Below are 23,055 nucleotides of genomic sequence, written 5' to 3'. Positions count from 1 at the left end.
GTATTTAAGCTCTGAGTAGCCAAGCACAGACAGATTTACAAATTCATGTGTGTGACAAATTCCAGTGGGGCCATTCTGTTAGGCTGCAATAGATTGCAATGGATTGCTTTGAATGCCCCCAACCACCCCGCCCCACATTTTGCCATAACAAAGATGGCAACCCTCCTTGGGAAGGACCTGAGGGATGAGGAGACTTACGTAGCCAACTGTAGGAAGCTGGGGACCTTCAGTCCCCACAACTGCAAGATTTACCGGGACAAGTTCCTGCACCTCCTGAGTCGATCGTGTTTCCTTGAATAAAGAGTTAGTTTCACTGACACCGATGATTTATTGCTGACCTGTTTCTGACTCCTGCTCCTGACGCTGTGCTGCATCATCATCCTGAGATATCTGGGGCAAGGAAAATGACGGGCACCCGCCATTTGCAGAGAAGCTCCGCCAGCCGTGGCATCTCCAGGCAAGAGGATCAGGTGTTGAGCAGAAACCACAGCCTGAAGCCCTGGAAAGGCACTGCCCATGAAGAGGTTGCACTATGGGGCTTGCTCAAGAGCATGGGAGCCTTTTAAGTGCAACAACAACAACAATTTATTATTTATACCCCACCCATCTGGCTGGGTTCCCCCAGCCACTCTAGGTGGCTTCCAACACAATATTAAAATACAGTAATGCCTCAAACATTAAAAGCTTCCCTAAACAGGGCTGCCTTCAGATGTCTTCTAAAAGTCTGAAAGGAAATAAAAGGAAGTGGACTACAATTAAGGATTTATTATGTTTTCAGAATGTATTAGAAAAATTATGTAGAAAGGTTTATTGTTTTGTGTACATTCAAATGTAAACATATGCAAAGGGACTTGACAGGAAGTGAAAGTTGAAGAAAAGATTTTGGAAGATAAAAGGGGGAAAAATATTTACTTTTATTATTATCATTTTCTGTGCAGGTGTAGGTGTGTGGGTGTCTGCACATATGCGTTGTTGTTGTATGCAATGTTTGGGAGGAAATAAGACGGTAAATAACAAACAACAAACTAAATATCGATGTATGTAATTTTTATTTCTTAATTATATTTTGTGGTAGTATGGCTGTATTGTTTTTTGAAACATAAAACCATTCAATAAAATATAATATAAAAAAATAAAATAAAAATAAAAGTCTGGTTTTTCTCTTTGACATCTGGTGGGAGGGCGTTCCACAGTGCGGGCGCCACCACCGAGAAGGCCCTCTGCCTGGTTCCCTGTAACTTGGCTTCGTGCAGCGAGAGAACTGCCAGAAGGCCCTTGGCACTGGACCTCAGTGTCCGGCCAGAATGATGGGGGTGGAGACGCTCCTTCATGTCTACTGGACCGAGGCCGTTTACGGCTTTAAAGGTCAGCATCAACACTTTGAATTGTGCTCGGAAACGTAGTGGGAGCCAATGTAGGTTTTCAAGACCGGTGTTATGTGGTCTCAACGGCTGCCCCCAGTCACCAGTCTAGCTGCCGCATTCTGGATTAGTTGTAGTTTCTGGGTAACCTTCAAAGGTAGCCCCACATAGAGTGCATTGCAGTAGTCCAAGTGGGAGACAACCAGAGCATGCACCACTCTGGCAAGACAGTCCACGGGCCACATTCCCCCATAGGTACACTTCTGAGGGCCAGACGCCAGAGGTGAGCAGGAGCAGAGGCGATAGATAGGACAAGTGCAAATATCTGCTGGAAATGTAAAGAAAAAGAAGGTACCTTTTATCATATGTGGTGGACCTGTAAGCTTTCTGGGAGATGATATATAATGAAGTGAAAAAAATGTTTAAAATAACTTTTGTTTTAAAAAAACAGAAGCTTTTTTATTAGGAATTACAGGTACTGACATCCCAAAGGATCAGAAAAGACTTTTTATGCATGGAACAACAACCGCCCGGATGCTACTAGCCCAGAGATGGAAAGAAGACGAGGTCTTTACCAGAGACAAATGGCAAACTAAGCTGATGGACTATGCTGAAATGGCAAAGCTGACAGGAAAACTCAGGAACCAAGAGGACAAAAACTTTACAAAAGAATGGGGAAAACGTATGAGTTATCGAAGAGACCATTGTAAGCAGATGGAAACATTGGCAGGATTCTGATTCCACTTGTCGTATAACAATTACCATGCACAATATGGATTGATACAAAAGTTAGAGTTTGGAAGAAGATGCAGTTTAAAATGTTTAAAATGGGACTCTATGGATGGGGAGGGGAAGTCCTGGGATTTGGAGAAATCTCTGTAAAGTGGTACCTCAGGTTACATACGCTTCAGGTTACATACGCTTCAGGTTACAGACTCCGCTAACCCAGAAATAGTACCTTGGATTAAGAACTTTGCTTCAGGATGAGAACATAAATCAGGCAGTGGTGGTGCGGCGGCAGCAGGAGGCCCCATTAGCTAAAGTGGTGTCTCAGTTTAAGAACAGTTTCAGGTAAAGAACAGACCTCAGGGAAGCATTAAGTTCTTAACCTGAGGTACCACTGTATATGGATATATATTTGGATTTTTAAAACTTTGTATTGGAAAAATCAAATAAAAATTATTTCCAAAAAAAGAAAAAGGAAAAAAGAGCAGAGGCGATAGTGATGGGTGCATGTCTCGCTCCTCCCATGTAAAAATGGAAATGTTTCTGACTTTTGTCAGAGGCGTCTGAGAGTCACACACCTTTCACCATCCCCCATCAAGGCAGCCAAGAGGCATTAGGACACTAGTCCCTAGTTTCATCAGAGAATTGTTGGAGGGTGTGGGAAACCCTTCCAGACCCTGACTTATCTTTGCAAATGTGCTAGCAGTTTTATTGCTCCACTACTGCAAGACTAATAATTTGCTGTTTACATTGTTTTATGCTATTAATTGTTTTATGCTGTTTGCATTGTTTTATGCTACAAACATGAGCCTGACCAAACTGCGGGAGGCAGTGGAAGACAGAGGTGCCTGGCGTGCTCTGGTCTATGGGGTCACGAAGAGTCAGACACGACTAAACGACTAAACAACAACATGCTATTCTTAATAACTGCATTTATTATGTTCTTGATGATTATTTACTAAAATATATTATATTGGCTGTGATTAAGAATAGCACAACATTTCTATCCTATTCTATTCTATTCTATTCTATTCTATTCTATTCTATTCTATTATATTATATTATATTATATTATATTATATTATATTATATTATATTATATTATATTATATTCTATTATATTCTATTATATTAGAGTTCCCACGGTCTCCCTATGCGAAGCCAGCTAAAAAAAGGCAGCAAAACCGCGCCTGCGCACTACGGAGCGGGAAGCCGCGCCACGGGGCGCTTTTTCCTTGCCCTTCGACGGGCAAACCCTGTAGGCGGGGCCTGAGAAACGGGGCGGGGCGGGGGGGGTGAAGGGAGCTGCTGGCGGGGCGGAGTGTTCCAGCATCCGGGTCCCTTTCCCGCTGTTGTGTGCCTGCGTTCCATCCCGCCTGGCATTGAGCGGCGCCTGTGCCTGTGAAGCGGCTGCCAACGTTCGGAGCAGAGCAGACTCTTCCGCCGGCGCGCAGGCAGCAGCATCTCCTCTGGGTGAGTAGCTAGTCCTGCGTGTGCATTGCCCCCCCCAAAAAACCTCACCCCTCTTCTCCGTTCGGGGTGGGGTGTGTGGGTCGGGGTCGTTTCCAGCCTGCCATGCAAAAATGAGGTGTCTGGGTATTTTCCCTTAAGGTCTCCAGCCTTCCGTGCAAAAAAATGGGGTTTTGCAGCTTTCAGTATCTCGTGCAATAAAAAAATAAATTTTGGGGGGGTGCTCTGAGGTGCTTCTCTTTGCCCCTGCCTGCCTGCTTGGCTGCACAGAGAGAGGGCAGTCCTGTCTGTGACTTACAACAAAGAGAGGAGAGATGCGCGTTGGGTTGCTGTCTGCGCTGTCTTTCCCCTTCCCAGTGGCAGCATCTATGGGGGATTTGGGGTGTGGGGGGAGACTAGGAAGGGAGGAGGTGGGGGGCCACCCGCCTGTCCTTTCTCTCTTCCCTCTTTGCCCCCAGTTCCCCAAGGAAAAGAGCGTCCGCCTGGGATGCCTTTGGCTCCAGCTACTGGTTGGGAGAGAGGCGGGTGGTCTGTCCTTGTGGGTCTCTGTGGGGCGTCCGAGTGGGGCGGCCTTTCTCCAGAGATGCTGGGTGGTCCTCTCTGCGCGCTCCCTGCTCTCTGTCTTCTTATGGGGCTGAGATGGGCCGGAGGGCGCTCTGAAGACGGCCTTCCCTGGGGGCGATGAGGAGGGGGTAGCTGGGTCTTGGGGGTCCCGTCTATAGGGCTGTGAGAAGACGCGACGGGGCAGTCGGTGGGGTGGTGCATACGGCTCTTGCCAGGGGGCGCTGTAGAGCCGTGGGGAAGGAATCTTGTCTCATCTGTGGGGCTGGGAGCTGTAGGGAAGACATTTGGTGGGGGGGGGGGTACCTGGAACTTGGGGGGTGGGATAGGGGGCCCTGACCTCATATGCTCCCTGAAACTGTGCCCTTTTCATTCTCTGTATGGGGCTAAGCTAGACTTGGAGTCTGTATGGGGCTTCTGTGGGGCTGAGGAGGCATGTCTCCCCCAGAGCAGCTGTGGGGCTTGCCATCCCCTTGGAGCCAAGAAGGTGTTTTCTATGGGGCCGTCCAGAAACGGGACAGCTGTTCTGCACAGCATACCTGTATTGCCATCCCTTCTGCGGAAGCATGTGATGCTGGTGTTCTCCGGATGATGTCTGGGTTGTTCCTGGGAACTGGGAGGTGGCCGTGTCATGGGTTCCTTTCCTGTCAGGTTGTGGGGTGTGTGGGGTGTGTCGTTCCCTAAGGGGTTATTTGACACGTGCACCGCAGTTCGAGGCTGCTGTGGGGTGTTGTTCTGTGGAGCCGAGAAAGCGTGGGCAGGTGTGTTTGGAAATAATGTGGTAACCCTTAGGGGAGATGCCAACACGTCTTGGCAGCGTCGCGGCGGTGGATATATATATATATATATTAATGTGTGTCCCGAAAGGGCTGGATCCGTTCTGCCCACCTTGGCTTTGGGGGAAAGGCCAGGTCCCCTAGGCACTGCCCCAGTTTCTAATTCCGTTGTTGCTGTTTTGTTTGGCTGGCCTCGCCAGGTTGCAATGCCCAGTCTCTCTGCTAGTCTGTATTGAACTGGGTTATGCCAAACAGCATGGGCACCACTGAGTGGCTGCATGGATTTCCCCCTCTGGGTCCTGGATGACTCTTCCTCTGTGCTGAGCGCAGGCCCAGATATCTGTGGATGTGTGTGCGCTTTAAGCTGGTCCAGCTCCTCTTTTAAATGCGAACCATCCAGCCTCCCGTCTTTCAAAAGTTGACAGGAGGGCAAGTTCCCTGGCTTGTTTAAAGGCAGATCAGACAAGATTATAAGAGTGTCTTTTATATGTCTGGAGAGGAAGTTGCAGCAGTTCTCAGCGACTCCCCTCCTTTGCAAAATAGCCTTTGATTATAGAGTGAGCCAGCAGAGCACAGTAAATTCCTTGCGCTGAGTAGAAGAGAGTCTGAAAGCACAGAGCTTAGGTTGTGGGGAGTAGCGGGGGGGGGGGTGTAAGCACCAGAACGCAGAGATTGCCAAAGTGGTGCTCTCCAGATGTTTGCATGGTTAAAGGGGAATCAGAGCCCCCCCTCAACATCTGCAGGGCTCAGCCAATGTTAGAGACCAACTGCTGCCATAGGCAAAGCGTAAGAGTGTGGAAATTTACCCCGGGGTGTTTGCAGAGCAGCTGGTTTTGATAGCTTGAGGAGCCAATGTAAGTTCTCTGGCCCCCTGATGCTGGCCTCCGCCACTCCCTTTTGCAAATATCACAGGAGATGCCAAAGATTTCCTCTGTGTGTGTGTATTTCTAAAGAAACTTTGGCAATGCATTTCGATTGCATATTGCTTCTCTCCGGCCTTCCCTTTTTCATTTGTAGTTCCTGATCGCGCCTGCAACGTGCTTAGCAACACGGAAAGCTGGCTTAGTGGCTCTGCTTGCTTGCAGGACTCCTTCGAAATGCAGAGTGCGCTTCCTATTGTCTTGCTATCCTTGTTTTGGGGTGTCTGCGATTCCCACAGATTCCTCCTTTTTGCTAAGTTGCCTGTGTGCCTCTGCCCTTCTGCAAGTTCTGTTCTGCTCTCTCGAAGTCCAGTAGGTGTACATTGCTGGAAATTTCCAGCTTTTTAAGAAATAACGTCATTTTGACAACAACAAAACAGGCTTGTGGTTTTCTCTGGGGGAGTTGTGCAAAAACGCTCAGTGTTACCGTCTGAGACCTCTCTTCCTTTCCTCTTTGATGATAGCTGTCTTCTCTGCATGTAGCCACATGGTGTTAATTTGAGACTAGATGTTTTGGTGAAATTAAACATTAATACATAGTACGTGGAGTAGATGTGTAGCTGTTTTAACAGAGCTGCGAGTTAATTTTCAAACACCAGCCACACTCTGGGGTGGTTTTTTGTTTTTATAAGGGTCGGCATCAATCGTTGGATGTTTTTATGGTAGACTTCTGTGGAACTGAGAGGTTTTGGAGAGCTGGTGTGGAATAGAGGTTAAGAGGCTGAGCTGATACTTCTCTCTTCTCTGCCGTGAACTCACTTGGTGGTCTTAAGAGAGCTGTGCGCTCTCTGCCTCAGTCCCCCTATCTGGAAAATGGGAGACAATATTTTTGTACACTGCTCTGTGACTCAGAGGTGGAAGGTGGCTTACAAATAGTCATATAAATAAATAATGCTAGCTTACTGACAGGGATGATGTAGCATCACAACTAGATGATGCATATGAAATCCATTGAACACCTTGAAAACACTCTACAGGTGTTAGACTTTATCACCAACATGGTTGTTCTGATCTAAAGGAAACTTGGATTATTGAAAAAGGTAAGGCCGTAGAGAAGCAAAGACTTCCGTGTGCTTGGATCTACAAATGGATTTAAACCGACGTGAGTGCTGCTGTGGTCTAAACCACTGAGCCTCTTGGGCTTGCCGATCAGAAGGTCAGCGGTTCGAATCCCCACGACGGGGTGAGCTCCCGTTGCTCAGTCTCTGCTCCTGCCAACCTAGCAGTTCAAAAGCACCCCCAAAAAAGTGCAAGTAGATAAATAGGTACCGCTCCGGCGGGAAGGTAAACGGCGTTTCCGTGCGCTGCTCTGGTTTCGCCAGAAGTGACTTAGTCATGCTGGCCACATGACCTGGAAAAACTGTCTGTGAACAAACACCAGCTCCCTTGGCCTGTAAAGCGAGATGAGCGCCGCAACCCCAGAGTCGTCTGCGACTGGACTTTACTGTCAGGGGTCCTTTACCTTTACTTTTTTATTTGCTTAATATTTGCATTGGGAACCAGAAGACCACAAAATACTGGAATGTCTCAACACAAATGGGAGGAACAGTTTGCATTTTAAGTTCTGCCAGATTAGAGAGCCTGGATAGGTTGGTTAGACCATGCTGCTTATAATTCCAAGGTTGCAGGTTCGATCCCCGTATGGGACAGCTGCTTATTCCTGCGTTGCAAGGGGGTTGGACTAGATGACCCTCAGGGTCCCTTCCAATTCTACGATTCACTCTGACCCTTGGCATACAAGAACTGGGTGGAAGTTCTGACAGCCTTCCACATGGGGCTCATGCTCCTGCGACACGGCAGAATCAGGAGTGAGACCTTTTCTGTGTAATTGGAACATTAATTGCTCCGTTGGGTTGCCTTTTCCACCTGTGCGCTTTGTAAGAAGAGCCAAATGACTTTCTTTGCGCCCGTGTGCCGTCCACATGGCAGGTGGCAAAGCATGTGGGTTGGGGGAATGCAGCAGTGATTGTGTACAAAACCCCTGTCTGGAGTTGTGCATGGCTTTTCACTGCAGGTACCACTTTGGTTATTTGCCTAAGATCCGGCAGCCCAGCCACTGCTCAAGCGATGCTTGATATTCATATCTGGCCTTGCAAAGGGATATTCTTCCAGGTCACATTTGTGCAGCTCTGTCCCTACGGCAGTAGTTGCACGTCCAATGTCTCTCCAGCTTGCATTTATTTCCCTGCCAGACAGAACAGCTGACATGCTCTGTCCTGGTCCTCTTCTCTTGGCACGCTGCAATCTGCATGACGATGGCTAATAAATTAGGAATGTTTGGTTGCAGGGAATCCTCCCTCGGAGTTGAAGGCTAGGAAAGCTGAGCTTGCCTTCCATTTTAGCCGTCTGATTACTGGACATGAGTTTAATTTCAGCTGCTATAATCTACACAAACAGAAGATCACATGGCAGAAGTGTTCCTGGACTGTACAACTTCAAGCTGCGGGAGTGTGGGAGCATTCTGCTCCATTAAAATACATATATACTCCCTGCACATAGAAAACTAAGTGTCGGGGAGAAGCGTTCTAGCCTAGCCTTCTGCCTGGCATGCTGTGAATGAGAGCAGGGGAGCCATTCAGGCATAAATACATTCCCCCCTGACCTGCAGCCTGTAGTGTAAAGCTGGGTTAGATTCCCGATCGTTGGAGGTCCAGAGCTGACTAGAAATGGATCTAGCTTGGGTGCTTTTAGAGGGTATATGGAAATGACTCTGTTCTGCTGCATGAATTGGGCCATGAATTGCAAGGAGCTACAACTCATAGAATCATAGAGTTGGAAGAGACCACAAGGGCCATCGAGTCCAACCCCCTGCCAAGCAGAAAACACCATCAGAACACTCCTGACATATGGTTGTCAAGCCTCTGCTTAAAGACCTCCAAAGAAGGAGACTCTACCACACTCCTTGGCAGCAAATTCCACTGTCAAACAGCTCTTACTGTCAGGAAGTTCTTCCTAATGTTTAGGTGGAATCTTCTTTCTTGTAGTTTGCATCCATTGCTCCGTGTCCGCTTCTCTGGAGCAGCAGAAAACAACCTTCCTCCCTCCTCTATATGACATCCTTCTATATATTTGAACATGGCTATCATATCACCCCTTAACCTCCTCTTCTCCAGGCTAAACATGCCCAGCTCCCTTAGCCGTTCCTCATAAGGCATCGTTTCCAGGCCTTTGACCATTTTGCTTGCCCTCCTCTGGACACGTTCCAGTTTGTCAGTGTCCTTCTTGAACTGTGGTGCCCAGAACTGGACACAGTACTCCAGGTGAGGTCTGACCAGAGCAGAATACAGTGGCACTATTACTTCCCTTGATCTAGATGCTATACTCCTATTCACCCCCAACCAGCATTCGAAATTCGCCAGGAGTCAGGCGCATTTTGCCTCTGTCTATCGCCCATTTGTGACCAAGTGAAGATGCCTGTTCCACCATCTGGAGGCGCACGCCTGGGGATCCTTGGATCTTGACCGTTTTCACGCACTAGCAACACACCCAGTAGAATTCTGTCCGTGATACTTTATCTGCACAATCAGAATGAATTTCAGGGACCAAAAAATCATATTGAAAAACACGACTTCTGAGCCGCCTGGCCCAAGAATGGCAAGTGGACATTCCGTTTTGGTGACCGTAACCCAGGTTTAAGGAGTCATTGAGTACCTAGCTTATATATCTGAGTTTTTAACACTATACCTTCAATACACACGCTTTGCATTAGTATATTTTGTACTAGCGTCTAGAAGAAATAGGTAGCCTCCATTCTGTCCCCTAAGGAATGGTGGGGAAGGGAGCCTGTGGTCCTCCAGATGTTGCTGGATTATAGCTCCCATCAGCGTGGTTGGTGATAAGGGATAATGGGTGCTGTAGTGCAACAACATCTGGAATGCTGCATGTTCCCCACCCAATGTCCTAAAGGATGCAGCACAGCGTCTTGGCCCTTTGTACTTTCAGGGGGCCATGGGAGATTTCAGTTCCCATGGATCCCAGTTTTGCAGGATGCAATGTATAGCCTAATGCTATGCTGCTGAGGCCGTCCAGTCTGCAAGTAGAGTCCTCCAGAAGTAACGCAAAGAGACGTGGAGCAGGGTACAGTGGAACCTCGACTTATGTACGGCTCTACTTACGTACGATTCCATTACGACCTTCAGTAGGTGCTTCGGGGCAGCGCTGGGGCCTCTACTGCCAGGGAGAGGGCCCCCATCCCACCCCCGAAGCTGTGGAAGAGGTGCCGCTTGCAAGAGGCGCAGCAGGGCACACTGCAGCCCCAAACCCCGCCAAGGAACTAACCTGAGGAAGCCCAGAGAAGAGCCTGGCCTGGCAAGAAAAAGAAGTGACCCTGGCTGAAGCGAATCAGCTCTTTACTGACCCTTGCCCCACCCCCAGCTTGTAGCCAGGTAAGCCCACCCACCCTCAGTGCACGTAAGGGGGGGGGAAATGTTATCTTTTTTTTCATCTACAATACAGTGGACGCTCGGGTTGCGAACATGATCCGTGCGGGATGCACATTCACAACCCGCAGTGTTCGCAACCTGTGTCTGCGCACATGCAGGTTGCAATTCGGCGCTTCTGCACATGTGCAAAGCCCAATTTAGCACTTCTGCGCATGCACAACCACCGAAACCCGGTAGTAACTCGTTCCAGTACTTCCGGGTTTCGGCGGTCCGCAACCCGAAAAATACCTGAAGCATCTGTAACCCGAGGTATGACTGTACTGTCTTATTTATTTTATAGTACAGTACATTGATTATTGTCTTCATTTTATTGATCTATGGTCTTGTTAGACAGTAAAATCCATGTTGAATTGCTGTTTTAGGGGGTGCTTTTCATCGTCAATTCACTTTTCCATTATTTTCTATGGAAAAGTGCGCCTCTGTGTACGTTTCTAGTTATGACCGGACCTCTGGAACAGATTATGGTTGTAAGCAGAGGTTCCTTTGATTGCTTTGTTGCTTAATTAGGGTTCCCTGGAACATGGACGCTGGCATCTTCCCCCTGTTCCGCTTGGGAATTAATTCCAGTTCGAGCTGAGAGGATTCCACTCAACCCTATGATGGACCATGCCATTGCTGCTTTAGGCTTGATGTGAATACCATCACGACTTGCTCTTTTTCTGCGACATGACTGAAGCAAACAAAGGCTTCCCTGCCGTTGTACCAGTGGATTCCTTGACAACTTGCATCACTGGTTCGAACGTGTATTAAAGATTAACTAAGGCTGCGAGCATCCTTGCTCAACTGAAAGCAAAGTTATAAAACGTGCTCTGAGACCTTGTTTTGGAATGCAAGAGGTGTTTGGTGTCTCGTTTCCTTTGTGTATACAATAATTTGCTATCCCTTTGCTGTGTGTGAGATAGATAGATAGATAGATAGAGCGTGTACGGACACCAGCTCAGCTCTGTGCAAACCCCAACACACCTGGATTATGGAAATCTTAGGCTGTGCCCCTTAACCCATGAACGTGGTAATTTTCATGGGCCTCTCCGTGGCCTGCTTCCAAGGAGATGTGCTGGGGAAGAACTGTAACTCAGTGCTAGGAAACATGCGGAAATTCCAATGTTCAGTCTCACGTGAAACCCTAGAGCTGCCGGCTGTTAGTGAAGACAAAACCTAGTTGGATGGCTCCAGTGGTCTGATTCTGCATAAGGCATCAATCCTTTGCTGGAGTAGGCACAAACTCCACTGGTCATCTCTCCTAGCGCTGCTTTAACAGTCTCAAAAGTGCCAAAGAAATTTCTTCTTTCTAGTATTGCAGTGGAATTGGCGCGCACGCCAGCATGCAAGTAACCATGGTTTTGGTTTTTTAGCAGATAATGGCCTTTAATGGATATGGTGCCACGGAGATTTCTACAGAGGTACCTTGGTTTACGAACTTAATCCGTTCCGGAAGTTCATTCTTAAACCAAAGCATTCTTAAACCAAGGCGTGCTTTCCCATAGCAGCGGGGGACTCAGTTTACTAATGGAACACACTCAACAGGAAGAAAACGTTCTGCTCCCAAGGCAAAGTTCACAAACCAAAACACCTACTTCTGGGTTTGCGGCGTTCTTCATCCAAGTTGTTCATAAACTAAGCTATTCTTAAACCAAAGTACCACTGTACTTAAAGAAAGCACACTTTTCCATTCTTGTCCTTTTGGAAGCAATTGCACTTTCTGTTTGTCATTGCATCTTGAGAACTGGTCCTCTCGCATAGCATTAGGCACATACAGTATTAGGCACGGTCCAGTATACTTGAAGGAGCGTCTCCACCCCCATCGTTCTGCCCGGACACTGAGGTCCAGCTCCGAGGGCCTTCTGGCAGTTCCCTCACTGTGAGAAGCCAAGTTACAAGGAACCAGGCAAAGGGCCTTCTCGGTAGTGGCGCCCGCCCTGTGGAACGCCCTCCCACCAGATGTCAAAGAGAACAACAACTACCAGACTTTTAGAAGACAACAGAAGGCAGCCCTGTTTAGGGCTGTTTAATAGATTATTGTATTTTAATATTCTGTTGGAAGCCCCCCAGAATGGCTGGGGAAACCCAGCCAGATGGGTGGGGTATAAATAAATTATTATTATTATTATTATTACTACTACTACTACTACTACTACTACTACTATTATTATTATGCAAAGGTGCTTTCCATCAAGTCAGTGACTCTGCAGGATTTCAGGAAGTGCTCTCTCTCCCAGCCCTACCCAGAGATGATGGGGATCAAACCTGAAACCTTCTGCTTGCGAGGCAGAAGTTATTCCACTGAGCTACGGCCCTTCCCAGGCAGTCCTGGACTAGACAGATCACTCATTTGATTCCCTATATGGCAGCTTCCACCATGTGCATTATTAATTTTATTTTGGCAAAATGTACCTGCTGCTCAACCGACAAAATATCGCCAAGCCGTTTGCATAAAATGCTGTGAAATAGATATTTAAAACAGTGGCGAAGGTGGACTTTAAAAACAAATAAAACTGTAAAAATAAAATTTCAAAATACAGATAAAATGATTAGATTTATTTTTTTAATGTCCATAAATAATGTTTAGGTTGCTTAAACAACAACAACAAAAAGTTATTGGTAGGCATCGAACAGAACAGAGAAGGCAGCTGCCTAATATTAACATATTGATACTAATAAGGTAATATAATCGTAAACATGATGGGAGAGGGAAGAGAGAGCAGATGGTTCCCTGGTTTTTACTTCCTTTTGCCAAACCTGTTCTGGCAGGAGAGTTGACACGTGGCCATTGTGTGTTGATTTATCTGCAGTGCTTTCTTAAAATGCTCCTCCACGTGGCTTCTGTAACTCTTTCAAGTACTGTTCCATTGATGCATCACTTCCATCTATTCCCTTGTATCTCAGATTGCTTGCAGGACTTTGGAATCAATTCCGGAACTGGCGCTTAGACGGCTTCTTTTGCCGCATACTATGCGCTCGCTTACGCAGTCACAACCCTTACGAAGAGACGTCATAATACATGTCTGATTTCACACCGGCAGAGGTCATGCTTTGGTTTAGTGGCGGGGTGAAGTTGACTAAGGTTTGCCTCGCATTTGACACCTTGTTCTGTCCACATTCTTTGTGTGTTTTGAATTATGTTGGTGGCTCGGGCGCAAATCAGTGGATCGGATTAACATGTGCTGTGTGCTGGTGTAACACCCGGCCCTGTGATCTTTCCCTGCTTTTCAGCAGCGAGGTCACAGATGGGGCAGTGCCCCATATAATCCGACATCCTGTTCTTGCAAGCAGGACCTTAGCCCTCTCCAGTCCTACAATCTCCCAGTGTCTGATAGCTAGATAGGTTTCTTGTACAGTGGTACCTTGGTTCTCAAACTTAACCCGTTCCGGAAGTCCGTTCCAAAACCAAAGCGTTCCAAAACCAAGGCGCACCTTCCCATAGCAAGTAATGCAAAATGGATTACTCCGTTACAGACTTTTAAAAACAACCCCTAAAACAGAGGTTTGACATGAATTTTACTGTCTAACGAGACTATTGATCCATAAAATGAAAGCAATAAACAATGTACTGCAGTCACACAATCAATCAGTCAGTAGCTGAACTGGGTTCTTCCACACAGTCGCAAAAACAATAAAAGAGAGCTGCAAAAACGGAAACGCAAAATAAATAGCAAAAACAGACAGACCTCAGCGTAACACTCAAAACGGAAGTGTGGCACTCAAAACGGAAGCGTAACACTCAAAACAGAGCACGTTCGGCTTCTGAAAAAAGTTCACAAACCGGAACACTTACAGTGTTTGGGTTCCAAGTTGTTTGAGTACCAAGGCGTTTGAGAACCAAGGTCTCACTGTATTGTTAGACGTAGGTGACTGGCGGCTGCTAGCTGTCACAAAGATCCCACCTTCTTGTGCGCAGACTGGAGGGAAAGTTTGTGAGCACTGGCAACAAACTGTTGTCTCGCAGCTTAAGGGTGGTGCCTTTCAGATAGTTCAGACTGTGGCTCCCGCCATCCTTGACCACTGGCCATGCTGACTGGGGCCGATGGGAGTTTGGAGACCAACAATGTTTAAGGGTGTTATGGGAATCTTTGTTGTTTTTCCTGTAGCGGAGTAACATGGCTGCCCATTTGGAAATTAGGGTCCACGATGGAAGGAGGTGGATGTTTCCTGTTGCATTTGTGCAAATGGTGTCGCCTTAGTAGGTAAGCACTGTACGTTTACATGCTTTTCACTGCTCAGCTTGTTGTTGACATCTGTCCGTCTCGGGAGACAATGGAGGAGTACGCCTTTGGGGGTGAATATACATATATATATATATATATATATATATATATATATATATATATATATGAAAAATCATAACCAAATTAAACCATAAATTTTGGTTGACTTCCATCCACTCCCCCTCTTGGTTCCATTATAATATACCGTATTTTTCACTCTATAAGACGCACTTTTCCCCTCCTAAAAAGTATGGGGAAATTTGTGTGCGTCTTATGGAGCGAATGCAGGCTGCACAGCTATCACTGAAGCCAGAACAGCAAGACGTATCACTGCGCAGCAAGAGGGACTGCTGTTCTGGCTTCTGGGATTCAGAATTTTTTTTTTCTTGTTTTCCTCCTCCAAAAACTAGGTGCGTCTTATGGTCGGGTGCGTCTTATTGAGCGAAAAATACGGTACTTGTTTATGCACATCCATAAAAGCTTATATAGTTAACAATCCAATTTTAAAACCTTCTTCATCTTGGCTGGTCTTGGCCTGGAATCCAATCTCACATATTGGAACAAAGTCTTTCGTTAAAACAATCCATCAAGTCCTGTATATCTCAATATCATAAGTTCAGGGGTTTTTTTAACAACAATCATTTCCCACAATTTCTTCAAATCTTAATATGTTTTTTACCTTTGGGGGTGAAGTCAAGCGGTTGGAACTTGCAGCGCCTGCTGTGGATGCGGAGACCGAGAGACATGTTTTGTTGCAGCTGGGGCAGAAGAAGGCGTCCGGTTGTGCTGCTGCAGATGCGCCGTGACATTTCTTCTCTCTATTCTCCTCCGAGTGCTTGTTCCTCCTCTGGTCACTGCTGTGCGTGGATGACCTGACGATCTGCCTCCAGGCCCTGCGGTCGTCTGCAAGGGGTTGACGTTGACAGACTTCATGTCACGTTTGCAGGCATCTTTGTAACGCAGAGTTGGTGCCTGAAACCAGCTCCCCATAAAGCATATCCTTGGGAATCCTGACATCTTCCATTCTGTGTGCATGACCAAGCCAGCATAGATGTCGCTGAGATGGGAATGCAGACGTGCTGGGAATGCGAGTTTGGGAGAGCATGACTCAGTTTGAGACTCTGCCCTGCCATGTGCAAGTGGGAAATAAACAGGTACAGTCAAACCTTGGTTCCCAAACGCTTCCGTTTTGGAACATTTCGAATGCCAAAAACCCTGAAGCAAGTGTTCCTGTTTTCGAACGTTTTTTGGGAAGCCGAACGTCTGACGTGCCTTCCGTTTGAGGACAGGAAGCTCCTGCAGCCAATCGGAAGCCGCGCCTCGGTTGTCAAACATTTCGGACGCCGAACGGGCTTCTGGAACGGATTACGTTTGACAACCGCGGTTTGACTGCATCCTGAAAACACCATTTCTCTCCAGTATTCTTTCCTCAGTGGGAAATGGACTCAGCTTACGTACAAAGCTGTCCTTGCAACTTCCTCGTGATCGGAGGAGTGTGAAATGCAGGGATCAAAAACCGCCTCATTGCCTGTCCTTCCGCATGGAAGTCCTTTTGCTGAAGGACTTTCCAGGTGTGCTTCCAGCTGCTCCTTGTCCTCAGCACCTGCGCATCCCATGTGAAAGGTACATGTTGGAAGGGAAGTGGCACATTGATTCATGCAGTCCATTGATCTGCTTTCCACTGTCGGCGAAGTATTGACAGCAGTAAATGGAACTCGTATCCTGTTGGGGATATATTAAATGCAGGCAAATCGTAAAATTCACACAAATGAACCAGCTCGACTTTATCTCTTTTCTTTGTTGACAAAAAGATTCTGCAGCAGGTGCTGTTATTATAAAAGCTATACTCTTGTATATAAAAGTTAACCCTTTCCCTTCAGCGGCGCAGAGGAAGGAGAGCGAGGTTTATGGAAAATCGGCTACTTGGCAGATCGTGCGCAAAAATCTTGAAAGAGAAGTTGGAAGGCATAAACCTCAGGGGAGAGGTTTTTTTTTAAAAAAGATGTTATTTTATTGAGTTTTGAACAATCTAAACGGTACAATCAAGAGTAACAATGGCAGCAAAGCAATTGCAGCTCTCTTGCAATTTGTTCAATAAACTAAGACATGCACTGAGAAGACAGAAACAAGGAGCGGAAACAAAGATGGACTCAGATTAGTTCATCAAATCTCCGTGCATGTGAGGCTGGAGGTTTGCAAAGTACAGATGAGGCACCGATAAATAGAAACCATGCAGTTAAAAGCATATCTGGTTTAGCCCGGCCGTTGGCTAATCTGAAAGGTTCGTTTTTCTAATTACATAATGCCTTTAAGGCCGTGGTTCTCAAACTTTTCAGTCTTGGCCTTTAGCCTTGGCCACACTTTCAGAATCAAAATGTGCTTGCACCACATCAAAGTTTTTATTGATAAGAAATACGTCGCAAAACAAAAAGGAGCAACTCCTAGCCGTGCTTGATTTCTAACATGGAACACAATTGCTTTATGATATGATCATGGGACAGCCCTGAAGGCAGTCCTGTTTAGGGAAGTTTTTAATGACTGATGTCTTAATGTATTTTTAATCTTTTCTTGGAAGCCGCCCAGAGTGGCTGGGGAAACCCAGCCGGATGGGCGGGCTATAACTAATAAATTATTATTATTATTATTATTATTATTATTATTATTATTATTACTTATTATGGGACACCCAGAAAGTACAAAACAACACAGCTAAAAAAAGAACATGAATCATTCCCAAAATATAATTATAAACAAGCCTCTTACATACATACCTTAGGTATGTATAGAAAACACAGTGAGAGGTGTGAGCTTGCTTTTGCCAGGTAACCTCTGTATTGGGTCTAATTAGATCAATATAGGACAAATTAGACTTAGGCTAGGTCTAAATTGAGACCTGCTCATTTCTGATCTTTCATGTTTGTCAGAGTTGAAAATCCCTTTTCTCAATTTCCTTGGTATTCTTTGATGGTCTTGCTCTCATTTTGAAAAGGTATCTACCCATATTCTGCAAATAAAAAAACATATTATTTTGATGCTACACTGAAATGTTTAAATGTCTCTTTGATTGTCCTTGAATCTTCCTGCCACACTTGCCATCCTCTCCTGACCCACCAGTGTGGAGTGCCACACTCTTGGAGAACTACTGGATTACAGCAAAGGGATCCCGTCGCCATACAAATGTTTTTGGGACTGCAGCTACCATCATCCCTGCCCATTGGCTGAGTTGTCTGTCTAGGGCTGATGGGAGTTGGTAATCCAACAACTAGAGCAGGGCCAAATTTGGGTATCCAAGCTATTTGTGGACTACGACTCCCATCATCCCTAGCTAGCAGGACCAGTGGTCAGGGATGATGGGAATTGTGGTCCAAAACAGCTGAAGACCCAAGTTTGGGAAACACTGACCTAGAGAGTCACAGGTTCCCCATCCCTGTCTTATAAAGAGTAGACTCAAACTCTGGCCTCTTGTGTCTCAGCTACGCATGAGAGTCCTGGGTTCAAATCCCAGCATCTCTAGGCAGGGCAGGGAGAGATCCTGCTCCGAGCTACACGGACCATTGTTCTGGCTTTGTATAAGGCGGCTTCCTAGGCTCCAAGCGCTGCTGTGTTGGCTTGAGCTTCTGTGATGTCATGGAATGTTCACCAATATCCCAGATGAAAGGGAACAGTGTCAGCCACAGAAATCTTAAAAGCAGACGCAAGTGAAATGGGCAAGACCTGGAAGTGGAAGATGGGCTGGGGGCTGTAAAGTGAGGACCGTGGCAGAGGTGCTGGTGGGCGGGGAATCAAGTAGGAAGAGGATCAAGTAGATGCAAAGGGACCCTGGGTGTGTGTGAGAGAGATTTTGCTGAAACAGCGCCTGGGAACAAGAAGGCATCTCTACGATGTGAAGAGCAATATATAATATAATATCTGTGAAAGCTGATGCCACAATAGAGTGGTTAGTGTTTAAGATGCAACAAGGCTCTCTTGTTTATATTAATAACAATTCTTCGAAGTGCCTTTGGCTGTGGGTCGCTGGTTATATAACACGTGCATCAGCCTTGGCAGTTCACCTTGGGACAAGGAATCCAACAGAATGGATCTCTGCGCCTGGCCAGAATCAGCTGAAATAAATCCAAGGAAAACTCCCTAAGCTTCCTCAAACAGCGTTCAAGAGTCAGGCTTGCATCAGTGTTCTCCGGGGACTGAGATAGGTGTCGTGTCACCAGGGTGGATGTGGGGTTTTGGCAGACGTCTTCACTCAAAAGAGTTTGCAAAACTGAGTGAGTGAGTGAAAGCTTGATGGATCCAACCTGGGAACTCACCCCTCTAACCAGCTACGGTCCCTTTGGATTCAAAGGCAAGGAGGGTGGCTGTCTTGGTTTTCAATACCGTGAGCAAATCCACCTCTAATTATCCCTGCAAGTAGGGATTAAATATCAACGGAGCAGGTGCGATTGCTGCTTGGAACACGCAGCTGGGATCTGGGATAGATGACCCATCTGTTTTTTTGCCAGGTGAGTCGTGGAAGCAGATGGCCCAACTGCCGTGAAATTGCCCAGCCTCTCTCTGCTAACAACAGAAACATCTCGGAGGGATGTTGTTGGTGGCTTGGCGCACACCTTGGGCACAATGCCGCACATTCAGCCCTTGAGATCTTGGGTAAAGAGCCCGCTTTCTGAAACTTTGGGATGCCCTTACCTGAGTAGATGGGACTGGTTTGATGGGCCAAAGTCTAAGCCATTTCCCAGAATGTCTAATCCTCCTTTAAAGCCATCTATGTTGGTGAGTGGGACGCGGGTGGCGCTTTGGGTTAAACCACAGAGCCTAGGACTTGCCGATCAGAAGGTCGAATGTTCAAATCCCCACGACCGGGTGAGCTCCCGTTGATCGGTCCCTGCTCTTGCCAACCTAGCAGTTCAAAAGCACGTCAAAGTGCAAGTAGATAAATAGGTACCGCTCCAGCAGGAAGGTAAACAGCGTTTCCGTGCGCTGCTCTGGTTTGCCAGAAGCGGCTTAGTCATGCTGGCCACATGACCCGGAAGCTGTACGCCGGCTTCCTCGGCCAATAAAGCGAGATGAGCGCTGCAACCCCAGAGTCGGTCACAACTGGACCTAATGGTCAGGGGTCCCCTTGCCTATTTTAGGTTGGTGAGCATTGTTGTTTAGTCGTTTAGTCATGTCCGACTCTTCATGACCCCATGGACCAGAGCACGCCAGGCACTCCTGTCTTCCACTGCCTCCCACAGTTTGGTCAAACTCATGCTGGTAGCTTCGAGAACACTGTCCAATCATCTCGTCCTCTGTCGTCCCCTTCTCCTTGTGCCCTCCATCTTTCCCAACATCAGGGTCTTTTCCAGGGAGTCTTCTCTTCTCATGAGGTGGCCAAAGTCTTGGAGCTTCAGCTTCAGAATCTGTCCTTCCAGTGAGCACTCAGGGCTGATTTCCTTAAGAATGGATGCGTTTGATCTTCTTGCAGTCCATGGGACTCTCAAGAGTCTCCTCCAGCACCAGAATTCAAAAGCATCAATTCTTTGGCGATCAGCCTTCTTTATGGTCCAGCTCTCACTTCCATACATCACTAGTGAGAAAACCATAGCTTTAACTATACGGACCTTTGTTGGCAAGGTGATGTCTCTGCTTTTTAAGATGCTGTCTAGGTTTGTCATTACTTTCCTCCCAAGAAGCAGGCGTCTTTTAATTTTGTGACTGCTGTAACGAAATTGGTGAGCATAGTTTGGCTGTATGAATAAGTCATTTCTTTTCTATGTGCCAGATCTTCCAACATTCAGCTTCATGGGATCTCCACCAGTTCTAGTGTTATGAGAGAGGAAGTGAAGTTTTTGGAGAGCCTCTGCACACTTTTTGGAGGAAGTGCTTTCTCTTTTGCCTCTCCTGAATCTTCCGACATTTTGCTTCATTGGACATTCCAGTTTTATGGAAGAAGGGGAAGGCACTATTCTCTACCTGCCTTCTCCACATAACTAGTGCATTGAATTCTCTTTTCTGCTCTTATGTACATAATAAGTTATGCGGGTGATAAAGACCGCATTATCTATTGGCGGAGCTTTTAGAAACCGCCGCGCATTTCATTGAGGCCTAGTGTGTCAACAAACCCTTTTCCGGTTCCAAGATTTCGCAGCTTGCTCTCCGACGTAGCTAAATTCCATTTTGTCTTGCCTCCCATTCTTTCTACTCTAAGCCATGATGATAATAATAATAATAAAAACCATTCATTGTTCTGTTTATGGCTGAGTCGTGCCTGTGCTTATTGGCCAGCCTCCAAAGGAGTTTCTTCCAGGTGTGCCCAGTCTTGGCTCTCAGTTCCCCCTTTCTGGAGCGGTAGACGCCCAAACCTTATCACAAACCGCTTATGGGACTCCCTCCAATTTCAAATGCCACTTGCCATCTGGCACGGGCACCTCCTTTTCAAAGAACTGCGAGCCCGGCCTCCCTTGGATGTGGTTGCATGGTTCAGCAGATTCAGTTCATGATACAGTCGTACTGTGGTTCCCGAACGCCCTGGAACTCTGGACGTTTTGGCTCCCGAACGCCACAAACCTGGAAGTGATTGTTCCCGTTTGCGAACATTCTTTTGGAACCCAAACGTCCAACGGGCTTCCACAGCTTCTGATTGGCTGCAGGAGCTTCCTGCAGCCAATCAGAAGCCGCGATTTGGTTTTCGAACGTTTTGGAAGTCGATTGACATCTGAAGGCAGCCCTGTTTAGGGAAGCTTTTAATGTTTAATAGATTATTGTATTCTAATATTCTTTTGGAAGCTGCCCAGAGTGGCTGGGGAAACCCAGCCAGATGGGTGGGGTATAATTAAATAATAATAATTATTATTATTATTATTATTATTATTATTATTATTATTACTATTATTATAATATTCCGTTCGACTTCCTAGGTACAACTGTATAGAGAAGTTTCCTTAGCTTCAGCCTTGTGGCCAACCTGGTGGCTTCCTGATGTTTGGGCCTGCAACTCTCACTAGCCATAGCAGGCACAGTTTTGTTGGCTTGGGCTGGTGAGAATTGCAGTCCCAAAATACCTGGAGGGCAGCAGGTTGCACGAGGCTGGCCTACTATTATGGACTGGCTGGATGCAGAAGAATGGTGGTGGTGGGGAACCCCCAACAGAAAAAGGCTCAGAGCCCGGGGATTGGTGGTGGGATGACAATGAGTGGTCAGAGGGAGAAGAGGGAGCAGACTGGGAAGAGAAGGTGTCGGAAGAGGCAACAGGGTTTAGTGAGCAGGAAGAGGCTGTGCCAGACAGCAGTCCAGAGACAGAAGCAGAGGCTGGAGAGGAGGCAGGGAGTCAAGAGGCAGAGATCAGTCAGGCTACTGAAGATGAAGCCAGGGACTCTCCCCCCCCCCCTGCGACCAGTTTCCCTCCCTCCAGTGTCCCAGGACACAGAGAGGAATGAAGAGGGCAAAGCAAAGAGAGACAAGACATCAGCTTCTGAGGAACAGAAGGGCAGATGAGAGGAGGCTTTAGCCTAGTTGCCACTGAGGTGGCCAGCCTGTGCTTGGGCTGTACCCGCTCAGGCTGCAGTTAGGAGCTTGCATGTTGGACTTCTCTGCCATATAAGCAAAAACATTGCATGCAGAAAAGTAGCACATCATGGAGAAAGAGCCCTGACAGGCTCTCTTTCTGTGTGCATGGAATGTGTATGAAGAAGCAACCAACTGTGTGAGCCTATGCTGCACTTCTGAATAGTACTATTTAGACGGAGGTTAACAAACCTGGGGGAGAAGGAAATATGGGGAAGGGAACTGGCGGAGGTGAGGAAATCTTGCATCGATTCGGAAACAGGCAGCGTAATCATTGGCTGCTTGCCTCTAGTCATGTATCTTAATGCTTAAATGTGGAGTTGGAAACTGGGTCAGTCATGTCTAATGGTCATTACGGCCTCTAAAATATCCTCCACAGCAGCTTCCTTTGTTAAAAATAGGATGGACTGTGGCTTAGTGGAATGTACATGCGGAATGTGCATTCCACGTTCCGCAGGTGGCATGTCCCGGGTTCAGCTCCTGGCATCTCCTGCTACCTGATCCTTCTGGCAGGTGATGCCAAACACCTGTGTTCCAAGGCTGTGGGGATCGGATGACAGTCAGACTAGGCCAGTATCCTCTAGGTCGGTGGTTCCCAACTAAGTACTGCAGACCACCCACTTTTGAAAAGCCAAGCCACGGGCCCCCTATTTTGGAAAATGTTGATATCTATGGTAGAGGGACCCCCTGGGTGGGTTATGTCCACCAGTTGGGACCACTGCTCTAGATGTTGTCGACTCTAGCTCCCATCACCCCCGGCCGCTGGTCATGCTGCCTGAGGCTGATGGAAATTATAGTTCATTAGCATCTTGGGGGAGGGTGCCATTTCTGCTACTCCTGGTTGCATTGGGTTAGAATGATGGGACAATGGCTTGGCTTGTCAGCTTCCTGTGGTCCTAAGGCATTTGGGTGTTACCTAAACAGCCTCTAAAGGAGCGTCTCCATCTCCATCGTTCAGCCCAGACACTGAGGTCCTCCTCTGAGGGTCTTCTGGCGGTTGCCTCATTGCGAGAAGCAAAGCTACAGGGAACCAGGCAGAGGGCCTTCTCGGTGGTGGCGCC

The 23,055-nt window shown here is 47.0% G+C and overlaps 1 protein-coding gene across 4 annotated transcripts in view; it reads left to right on the top strand.

Annotated features, from left to right (window-relative positions):
* The first annotated feature begins 3,406 nt into the window (after positions 1-3,406).
* The window catches only part of RNF24 (ring finger protein 24), an 80,586-nt gene continuing 60,937 nt past the window's right edge, over positions 3,407-23,055 (top strand). For 2 of the 4 annotated variants that reach the window (XM_077933739.1, XM_077933737.1), the window contains exon 1: positions 3,428-3,560. Coding sequence is in view for 1 of the 4 variants with exons in the window: in XM_028744131.2 (XP_028599964.1) it covers positions 14,382-14,437 (56 nt within the window). In the remaining 3 variants the exon portion in view is untranslated. Of the gene's footprint in view, positions 3,561-14,341; positions 14,438-23,055 lie in introns of all 4 variants that reach the window. The other 2 variants (XM_028744131.2, XM_028744134.2) reach the window with 2 other exon arrangements.

Source organism: Podarcis muralis, chromosome 9 (genome assembly GCF_964188315.1).
Source record: "Podarcis muralis chromosome 9, rPodMur119.hap1.1, whole genome shotgun sequence".
Classification (NCBI taxonomy): domain Eukaryota; kingdom Metazoa; phylum Chordata; class Lepidosauria; order Squamata; family Lacertidae; genus Podarcis; species Podarcis muralis.
The sequence above is the reverse complement of the archived record's forward strand: the minus strand, read 5'-3'. Positions and strand labels throughout refer to the sequence as shown.